Consider the following 11326-nt stretch of genomic DNA (forward strand, 5'->3'; position numbering starts at 1 on the left):
GAAAAAGTTATTCAACTTGAAGATGGAGGAAGGTGCTTCGGTGGCGGCACACATCAATGAATTTAACACGATTGTTTCCCAGCTAACATCAGTTGAAATCAAGTTTGATGATGAGATCCGTGCACTTATTCTTTTGGCGTCCTTACCAAATGCTTGGGAGCCGATGCGGGCAGCGGTTAGTAATTCTGCTGGAAAAAAAAAGTTACAATTCAATGATGTCCGAGATCGAATTCTTGGCGAAGAAGTTCGAAGGAGGGATTCTGGTGAAGGGACATCATCATCTGCCCTAAATCTCGAAAACAGAAGTAGGGGCAGGAGTAGCGAAAAAGGTTCTAACCGATGGCGTGGCTCAAGGAGTGGAAAAGACAAAAATATATTCGAAAAGAAATTAAAGTGTGGAGCTGTGGTGAAACTGGTCACATGAAAAATGACTGCAGATCACACAAGAATAATGCAAATGTTGTGACTGAGGAAGTACACGATGCTTTAGTGTTATCCATGGAAAGCCCTGTTGACTCTTGGGTTATGGATTCTGGAGCCTCGTTTCATACCACGGGTAATCGCGATGTATTCGATAATTACATTGCTAGTGATTACGAAAAAGTTTTCTTGGCAGATGGAAAACCTTTGGAGATTGTTGGTATGGGTGATATCAGTTTGAAAATGTCAAATGGATCTATCTGGAAACTCAACAAAGTGAGGCATGTACCAAAGTTGACCCGAAATCTGATCTCAGTGGGACAGCTCGATGACGAAGGCCATAAAGTGACATTTGGTGATGGCTCTTGGAAAGTGAGCAAAGGAGCCATGATTGTTGCTCGAGGACAAAAACTGGAACCCTCTATATGACTTCCAGTTGCAGAGACATGTTAGCAGCTGTGGATGCTGGAGCTAACTCAAGTCTATGACACTGTAGACTTGGACATATGAGTGAGAAAGGAATGAAGATGCTGATGTCAAAAGGGAAACTACCGGAGTTAAAAACTGTCGAACATAAACTGTGTGAAAGTTGTGTTCTTGGAAAATAGAAAAGGGTGAGCTTTTCGAAAGGCGGTAGAGAACCGAAAGCTGCAAATTTGGAGTTGGTTCATACTGACGTGTGGGGGCCATCTCCTGTGACATCCCTTGGCGGCTCACGATATTATGTCACATTTATCGATGATTCGAGCAGGAAGGTTTGAGTTTATTTTTTGAAAAATAAATCTGATGTGTACGAAACCTTTAAGAGGTGGAAAGCCATGGTGGAGAATGGGACCAACTTGAAGGTGAAGTGCTTACGGTCTGATAACGGAGGAGAATATGAAGATGTTGAGTTCAAGAAGTATTGTGCACAGAACGGGATCAAGATGGAGAAAACCATTCCTGGTACACCTCAACAAAATGGTGTGGCTGAAAGAATGAACAGGAACCTGAATGAACGTTCCAAGAGCATGAGATTGCACGCTGGACTGCCGAAATCATTATGGGCTGATGTAGTTAACACTGCAGCTTATCTGATCAACAGAGGACCTTCGGTTCCGCTTGATTACAGAATACCTGAAGAAGTCTGGAACGGAAAAGAAGTAAACCTTTCTTTTTTGAAAGTGTTTGGATGTTTATCATATATTCACATTGATTCAGCTAGCAGAACAAAACTTGATCCAAAATTAAAGAAGTGTTTCTTTATTGGTTATGAAGATAATGAGTTTGGTTATCGGTTCTGGGATGACCAAAATCGAAAGATCGTTCGGAGCAGAGATGTAATCTTCAATGAGTATGTGATGTATAAGGACAGGTCAAGCGTTGGAGCTGGTGATGAATGTCCTGAAGTCAAGAAGACGGATGAAATATCATTGATGGATATTCCTGTGAATGAGTCGGAAATCAGTAACCTGAAAGATAAAGAAACTGTTGCACAAGATGATGAACCAAAAACTCCGGAAATTGAACTCAGGAGATCTTTTCAAACAAATCAGACCACCTCAGAAATACTCTCCAACAGATAAAGGTGAACCGGAGACCTTTGAAGTAGCGATGCAAAATGATGATTCAATCAAGTGGAGTTAGCCATGAAAGACGACATGGACTGCAAATATAAAAAAAAAAGGCATGAGCTGCTACATTAACTGTGTGAAGCCATGATTGAAATCAAGTTTTCAAGTGAGAGATTTGTTAGGTGGCAGGTGATTGGTGGGATGGTGGCAGATGGGGCTTCTTAGTTGGGAATTTAATTAAACGCGGAGAGGAGCTCAATGCTCCTCTCCCCCATTGAAAGTATCCCACAGCGCAGCAGAGGAGAGTTTTTTGGGTTTTTTTGAGTCTTCTTTTGTGTGAGTTAGATAAATATTTTTTTCTCGGTAATACTCGGATGTTGGGATCTGGTGAAAGATATAGTGTTTTGTACACTTGTAATATTTCTCCGGTATTAAATATTTACAGCAGCTACGTGAACGTAGTCTATTTTGAATGAACCACGTAAATCCTTGACGTCCTTATTGATTATTTTATTCCGTAATTATATTATCTTCATGATCACTTCTTGAAACTTAGCACTGGTCATATTACAAGATTCAAAATGCAACATCAACAAAACATCCTAATTCACCGACATCACAAAGCCCAAGATTAGATTAGCCAAAATAGGACACTGCGATATTCAAAGCATACAAACACAATGATCCTAACAAAATATGACAAAAAAGTTGAAGCACAGCCAAAGTCTTAAAAAAACCCATCACCAAATGTAACCATTTAGATCCAAGAAAACAAACCATCTCCACAGAACCCAAAACCCAACCATTCCCCACCCCATCATTTAATCTTGTCAATAATGTCAGAAACGACCTCATTCATGTTCAGTTCCTTCATTGGCTTAAAGGGCCTCTTCAAATCCAACAGACTCAAGAAAATCACTCCCCTGTCCTCGCGTATTTCAAAGCAGCCTCTCCTGGGCTTATCGGGGTTGACCAAGACGCTGACTCCCGCGACCCCTTCCTCCAAACCTTTCTTCACCTGGAGAGCCCTAGTTTTGAACGAGCTGCATTGCTTGCAGTGCTCGATTATGATAGTCTTGGGAGCATCAGGAAACTCCGAATAAGACTGAGGTGACGGTGGAGTCGGCGGCGGTGTTTCAGATTTCGGTTCAGCCACGGCGGGGGCGGCGGTTTTGGATTTCTTTTTCTTGGGTGGTGGTTCTGGGACGGAGGCAGCAGCTTTCGCGGGAGAGACATTGACTCGGCGGGTGGAGCTCCGTGTCACTTTCGTAGTACCGGCGGCGGCGGCGGCGGACGTTTTGGCTTCACCGTCGTCGCTTTTGAGTTTTCTCTTTGGTGCCATAGTGCAGAAATGAGAGAGAGTGGAAATACGGACAGTCAAATCTCTTGCTGACTTGATTTATGGTGGCTTTTTTGCACTGGGCAGCGTTATCTGATCTCAGTCGTTGATTCTTGATTTTCCCGCGCTTTTCGACGGTTCAGATGATCGTGCCATCGTGGGTTATTACTTTTTTCTCTGCAGACAATTGGAATTTACTTGTAATTAATAAATTATATATATGTTGCAAAAAGTATACTTCACACATATTTATAGAATAGATTACAAACAATATTTTACAATAATAAACAATTGTTTACAAACACATTCATGGAACACAGTGATTGCCTCCTAATAATGCGGATTTATGTTATTTTTTGCTTTCCAAGACTAATATTGGAAAATATTGTGCCGATAATTTTCCGAACTTTGTTTCAAAGTGAGATTTATTTTGCTTATAAATTTTGTTAATCACATTGTATCTTACCATTTCAATTCATTAGAAAACTAAAATACCATATTAGAAATTAACTTTTTTACATATATATTATAAATTCTTATATTCTGTCTTATCTTATCCATATAATCCCACGATATGACTTATTATTTTAAGGTAATTTATTTTCATTTTCGATTGTTTGTTTATATTGTGTGTAGAGAGAGAGAAAATATATGTATATTTTTTTATTATACCTACCAAATACACACACATATATATAAAAATGTTATGTATTTGGAAATTACACTTGAATTATTTTTTCAATATATTATTAACTTGAATAGCATGATATCACGATTTTTCAATGAATTTCATTTGAAAAAAATTACATTTTCTATGTTTTATTTACTCGTAGTAAACTGATGTTATATTATTATTTACGTTAATAAAAATACAAATAGCTTACTTTAACAACAAAGGAATTCTTATCATAACAAAACAATATTATATGGCAGTTGAAATATTATTTGAAATGTAGAAACATATTATTTACGAATTGTAATCTTTTGAATGTACAGTAAAAAAAATGTTTTTTTTAACAAACTTTTTTTAATATAAAGTAATTATTATGAACAATTCAAAATTAAAACTTAAAAATATTTCCAAATTTGTGAATATATGATGGAAAAGAGAAAATATGGTATTGAAATTTCACATTTAATTTTTTTTAATATTCAAATTTTTTTGAATTTTTAAGCTAATTTCATGCTAGCCTTTGCAATCAGTAATATACGCGTACGAGAAGAAATTCATGCTCATGTTGACTTTCATTAGTCTTCGGCATCGTTTTCATTTCATACTGTGTCACTTGCAGCTTGTGACCTTTACCAAATCCAAAATTCTTATGCTGAATATATTCAACACATACACATAAACTTTCATGAAATAATCTGAAGGATTATTTTTATGATACGATTTATGAAAAAATAATATTTTTCATGTTAAAAAAATTATTTTATGTTTTAAATATGAGTCGAGTCAATTCACAGACAGACACGTGAAACAACTTAACTCCAAAATTAAATAGTGGGAAAGAGACCAAAGGTCATAGAATTCCAAGGGTCTCTGACTATTTTAAAGTGATCCATTGGAAAATTTTGAACAAGTTGAATAATATGATATTTTTTTTAGTATAAGTACATCGCATATCAAATTAAATCAAATTGTAAGGCTAAAAAATGAAATTGTCCGCACACAATCAACGGGATTTGAGCATAAAATCGAAACGTACTTATCTAAAGCAAAAAAAAGTAACTAAATCAACCTAAATAAATTAAAAAAACTAAACCACAATCGGCAAAAATACCCCAAAGACCCAAAGATTTGAGCACCTTCTGAGACCTTTTGTTCTTAGCCCTCAGTCTTGGCCTAGTGGCCAAGACCTCATTGGCAATATGATATCATAAGATATGCGCATCCACCAAAATGCTGTCCCGGATTTTCATCTTAAGCATACAAATGATTGATACGAAACAATTCTTTGCTCCATGCTATCTCTTCGTTTTACTCGCTTTTTGCTCACAAATACATGCAATCGCTTCAACTTCAAGCACAGATTACAATGGAGGCAATTGCTTGGAGAAAGAAAGAATCGCTCTCCTCAAATTCAAAGAAGAGCTGATTGATGCTTATGGCCGACTCTCTACTTGGGGGAGCGTAAGAGATTGTTGCCAATGGAAGGGTGTCAGATGCGATAACCGGACCAATCATGTTGCGGCACTGGATCTTCCAGCTCCACAAGTCGACAACTTTTTCCTATCCACCCCATTGAGAGGTAACATCAGCTCTTCTTTGCTTCAATTGAGCGAGTTGAGGTATTTAGACCTAAGTAACAATGATTTTAGCACCATCCAAATCCCCGACTACATGGGTTCTCTTGCGAAATTGCTGCATTTGAATCTCAGTCATTCGAATTTTCTTGGTCCACTACCTTATCATCTTGGTCATTTGTCCATGTTGCGAGTTCTTGATTTGAGTGGCAATGGGGATATTGATGTGGCTGAACTTGATTGGCTTTCGGGTTTGCGTTCTTTAAAACATCTTGACCTCAGTGGTGTCAATCTTTTTCAAGTAACAACATGGATGGAGTCGATTAGCACTCTGGAATCGGTGGAAAAATTGTTCTTGCGTGGTTGTGGCATTCAAGAAACTCTTGGCAACCTATCTCTTCCGTCGATCGATAGTTATAGACCTCTTTCTGTCCTTGATATTTCTTCGAATAGTCTGGGAAACATTTCGGTGTTTTGGTTTCTTAACTTTAGTAGAAGTTTAAGTTACTTTGATGTATCTTCTAACATTGTACAAGGTAAGATCCCCGATGCTCTGTCGGGTTTGAAGGCCCTTTCCTATCTAGATCTCTCTATGAATAGTTTTGGAGGTACAATTCCTGATTATTTGGGAGATATGATGTCCCTTGCGTATCTTGATCTATCCATCAATAACTTAGAAGGAAGGATTCCTGATTCATTGGGAAATATGATGTTCCTTGTTCATCTGGATCTCTCCGGGAATAAGCTTGGAGGTGGAATTCCGAGTTCTCTAGGGAAAATGGTTTCCCTTTCCTATCTCGATCTCGCGGGGAATAATTTTCAAGGCGGAATTACTCCATCCAGGGGAAACTTAAGTAGCTTGAAATGGTTTGATTTGTCTGACAACAAATGGGAAGGGCAAGTATCAGACTTGACTGTGTTCTTATGGAATTCAAGCATGTTAGAGCACCTTGATTTAAGCTCGAATAGCTTTTATGGTTCGTTACCTCCTCTATCAAGATATTCATTTTTGACCGTATTGAGTCTTGGAAGAAATGGCTTGAATGGGTCCTTCATTGAAAAGAAGTTGATCCTTCCCAAACTGTTGATATTAGATGTGTCTGGAAATAGGCTCACTGGATCATTGCCTGATCTTTCATCATGTTCATCCTTGGAAGTTCTGAATATCTTTGACAACTTGTTTTTCGGAACTCTAACTGAGAGCATTGGATATCTTTCCAACCTCGACATGTTGGATATTCACATGAATCAGTTTGAAGGCACGATATCAGAAGCACATTTCTTTAATATGTCGCAGTTGGGAGTTTTGGACTTGTCTTACAACTCGAAACTCTCTGTGAACATCAGTTCTCGATGGAATCCTCTTTTCCAACTGGGTACCTTAAAGTTGCAATATTGTAAACTAGGGCCAAGTTTCCCTAGATGGCTCCAAAAACAGAGACGAGTCGCAGTTCTAGACATGTCGAACTCTGAAATTTACGACAGCATCCCAGGTTGGTTTTGGGACAACTCTCATTCCTTGCAATATTTGAATCTGTCGTTTAACCATGTTCATGGAGTCCTTCCCAATTTATCATCATACTACAACCTTTCGAATGTGGACTTCAGCAATAATGAATTTGATGGTCCTTTACCTCTTTTACCCACTTCACACATGGAGGTTGTAGATCTATCAAAAAACAAATTTTCTGGGGAGGCTACTAAATTTTGCAATGCTACATATACTTGGACAGTTCTTGATCTTTCGGACAACCAGCTTACTGGAGAGCTTTCTGTAGATTGTGTCAAGAACTTGATGACTATGAACTATCTTAATTTGGCAAACAATAATTTTTCCGGAGAAATTCCTAGTCCAGACAACTGGTTTTGCTCTCTTGTTTCCCTGCACCTGCGAAACAATAGCTTCACGGGAGAAGTTCCAATATTGCTCACTGAGTGTAACCGTCTGCAGATCATTGATCTTGGAGAAAACCACTTCTCTGGAAAGATACCAACTTGGATAGGAGAAAATCTGACTGAGCTAGGGGTTTTAAGCTTAAGGTCAAATGAGTTAAGTGGCAGTCTGCCTTCAAATTTATGTCAGCTAGCAAATATTCAAATCTTGGACCTCTCGATGAATAAGATTTCTGGAACCATTCCTAGATGCCTATCCAATTTCACTACAATGAGTTCAAAGCCAAATATAAGTGAGTGGAATGGTCTTAGATTTCGATTGTTTCCGAAAGCAGCAGCTTCCTTCGATGACAGTGCGTACATAACATGGAAAGGACGTGAGGCGATTTACACGAAAACTCTTGCATTGGTGAAAGTAATTGATCTCTCGAGCAATATGTTGGTTGGAAAAATCCCATCTGAGATTACAAGTCTCCAAGGCATCATAGGCTTGAATCTTTCAAGAAACAACTTGGTGGGATCAATTCCGAATCACATTGGTCAGTTGGAATTCTTAAACTTTCTTGATTTGTCTCAAAACAACCTCTCTGGTGGCATACCTACCAGCATGTCGAAACTGAGTCATCTCGGACTCTTGGACTTGTCTTTCAACAACTTGTCGGGTAAAATCCCATGGGATGGCCAATTGCAAACTTTTGATGCTTCAACCTACATCGGGAATCCGGACCTATGTGGTTCTCCACTTGTAAAACCTTGTCCTGGGGATGAAACTCCTAGAAATAGCAGTGCTCGAAATACAGGTGAGATACATGATCTGGAGAAAGAAGACGGATTCATCAGCTTGGGGTTTTTTGTTAGTGTGGCTCTTGGGTTCATTATTGGATTCTGGGGAGTAATTATGGGGGCTTTAAGGCTAAAGAGTAGTTCGCGTTGGACCAAAGTTTTCAATATGTGGGAGAGAACTACGTGATATTTAGACAAGATTATAAGCTTGCAAAGGATTTGTGTTTGCAAATCTTCCTGGGAAAAAAATCGAAAAATGTGTGTATTTTTATATAGTAAACTTATGGCTTGCTACCTTTTGATTAATATTAGAATAGAATAGCTTAATTATACTTTAATACATATGCATTCTCTCTCGTAGACAGGCCATAGACATGCAGCGAACATGTGCATGAATTTGATATGAATTTACCAATCCGTGAAACTAAAATGAAACCGTCTCCCAAGAAACCACGTTGGAAACGGTTTTTTGTTCGAGTTCCAAACCTGGAATCATAACCGTGGACTTATGGTTCGGTTCCGGTTTTATAAATATTAGAAATTAATATCGGTACCGTGAAGAAGTATGTAGGATCGATAAAAATTGTTTTGAAGTCACCTAGCATGCATAGCCAACTTAATTTATGTAATTAAATTTAACTCCCTATTTTTAATTTTTTTAATAAAAAAAACTAAACATTCCCGATATTCTGTAATCTTTGTTTAATTGTAATTAGTTTTAATTAATTTGATTATCTCAAGACTTATATCGTTCTCGGGAATTCCGAATATAATTTTTGAAAATATAATTTTGGGAATTGAATTGGATAATTTATAGTGTATGTTTTGGTCATATCTTCATAAATGAATAAATAGATTTTATATTATGACTACGTGTGCGCATGAAAATTACCATTCCGACATATAATAATAATAATAATAATAATAATAATAATAATAATAATAATAATAATAATAATAATAATAATAATAATAATAATAATAAATGGACAACTCGTTCGATTTTTTATATTACAGCACTTGCTCAGAAATTAATTAAGAAGCGCGCTATATATATATGTGATATTTTCCATTATATACTAATATTCCGCTACACGCGTTGCGTGTTCGTACATTTCGTTTTTTTTTTAAAAGACAATAAATTATAAATTGTAAAATTAAAAAATAATAAAACAATAAATAATAAATTGTAAAATTAAAAAATAATAAAAATTTAACGTTTTTCTAAACAAATATTCACAAAAAATATATATATCTTATAAAGTAAGTGTCATATTGGTAAATAAAATAATATCAAAGGGCACAAAGTAAACTTTTAATGGCTAGAAAAGGGGAAACTATATAAAATGACTATTTTGCCCAATAATTTTGGTTTTATTGAAAATTAAGTTAGGAGATCATGGTAATTTGGAAGTTTGTTAATTAAAGGGTCTCTACTTTAATAATATAGTAAGATGGTAAGATATATATATATATATATATATATATATATATATAGAGTTTTGATATGCTGCCCACCTCTCGTGCCCACCTATGAGGTGACACTCATCCATTGGATGAACCATTTGTATATGATTCATCTCATCCATGGGATGATTGCCACCTCATAGGTGGGCAGGAAGGTGGGCACGGGAGGTGGGCATCATAGCAAAACTCTATATATATATATATATATATTAGTACATTAATTATATTTTACTTTTATTTGATCATGATTATATATTATATGTTTAAGCTTCTAATCACTAAAAATTAATTGAAAATAAAATTTGAAATGTCGCATTTTTTATAATTAATATCAAACTATTACTATTCAGATATTGTTCGGGCTTTTTCTCACAGAATTTTGAAAATTTTATGAAATCAAAACTCAAGAACATTTTTTTTAAAACAATCTCAAACACGGTCAAACTTATAGTACATATTGATTATCTAAACAAATTTGTAATCCTAAAAGGCCCAATTGATATTTATCATCACATATCAGACAATTTAGTATAGACATCTTTAAAGAGATTCAAATGTTAGGAAAATAATTTAAAATAAGATGGATATAATACAAACATTGCGATATTAAATTTAGTTTATTTTCCTTTTGTGTTGTGTTAATTGATTAAACGCCAATTGCACTTGCTGGAAAGAATTCTCGATGAATGAACAATCCCAAATAAACATATTTTTAAAAATTTTATTATAAGAAATTAAAACTTTGTAATTTGAAAATTTTAGGAGCTACACTCCTTGTTGTAGCATATTTAATTTTGTTTAGAATTATAAAAGGAGAGATTTTGGAACCGAAAAGATCGTGAAAACCAGCAGTAGTACTCATCTAAAAAATGAAAAAAATTATTTATAATTTTTAAAATTAAAATTATCTCACCACCAACCACAAAAACATATGAAGTCAAACCACTGCAAGTCATCTTCATCATCATGGATCCATTACATTTCCTCGACTCGATGGTTGTCGGAATCGGACACAAGATTAACAAGAAAATCGAAGACGTCGGTACGAATCACGGCAGAGGCTACATCTTCTTTGTTCAAAGTCCTCCTCTTGCCCTGGACCGCCATTTCCCATGCACTCTTTGTTAGTTCCTCTATAAACAATTCACAAGCTTTTGCAAAAACAATGGGGGCCTCTCCCGATATCATTTTCACGTCGTCCCCCGACTTCTTCATTATTTTCTTGATCCTTGCCAGTGGCAACGAGTGAGGTCCTGTTCTTCCTCCACTTAGCAGCTTAGAATACGCCCCCGGTTGTCTCATCGTGGTCTCGTATTTTATTTACCGGTTGTATTGTGTCTGGTACGCGTCGATAGATCGAAGCTATCGATGGGGGTTCTCGTGTATATGTGAAAGAAAAATTTAGCTAGGAAGTGTGTAAACTTGTATATGTAATTTATAGGGTATTCAAGGAGGGCCGGCCTGCCTGCTTGGGGCCGGCTGGCTGGGAGACTAATTTGAGATTCAAAATAAACAAATAAATAAATTTTTAAATGGTTCTAATTAGGGTTTTGAATGAAATTAATTAGAATGTGAGAGGTCATTAATTACCAAAAACTGGCTTTTAGGGTTTTGAAACGTTTAC

General features: G+C 36.2%; 3 protein-coding genes across 3 annotated transcripts; 1 reads left to right on the top strand and 2 right to left on the bottom strand.

Annotated features, from left to right (window-relative positions):
* Positions 1-2605: 2605 nt before the first annotated feature.
* On the bottom strand, positions 2606-3323 carry LOC140873811 (uncharacterized). Its single transcript, XM_073277083.1, has one exon. The coding sequence runs from the start codon at positions 3313-3315 to the stop codon at positions 2791-2793; it is 525 nt and encodes a 174-aa protein (XP_073133184.1). The 5' UTR covers positions 3316-3323; the 3' UTR covers positions 2606-2790.
* Positions 3324-5130: 1807 nt separating this feature from the next.
* Positions 5131-8541, top strand: LOC140873641 (receptor-like protein EIX2). Its single transcript, XM_073276834.1, has one exon. It carries the CDS (start codon positions 5216-5218, stop codon positions 8420-8422), a length of 3207 nt encoding a protein of 1068 aa, XP_073132935.1. The 5' UTR covers positions 5131-5215; the 3' UTR covers positions 8423-8541.
* Positions 8542-10677: 2136 nt separating this feature from the next.
* LOC140873706 (nuclear transcription factor Y subunit C-3-like) lies at positions 10678-11004 on the bottom strand. Its single transcript, XM_073276924.1, has one exon. The coding sequence runs from the start codon at positions 11002-11004 to the stop codon at positions 10678-10680; it is 327 nt and encodes a 108-aa protein (XP_073133025.1).
* Positions 11005-11326: the final 322 nt, after the last annotated feature.

The sequence above is a fragment of the Henckelia pumila genome, unplaced genomic scaffold, assembly GCF_033568475.1.
Source record: "Henckelia pumila isolate YLH828 unplaced genomic scaffold, ASM3356847v2 CTG_80:::fragment_1, whole genome shotgun sequence".
Taxonomy (NCBI): Eukaryota; Viridiplantae; Streptophyta; class Magnoliopsida; order Lamiales; family Gesneriaceae; genus Henckelia; species Henckelia pumila.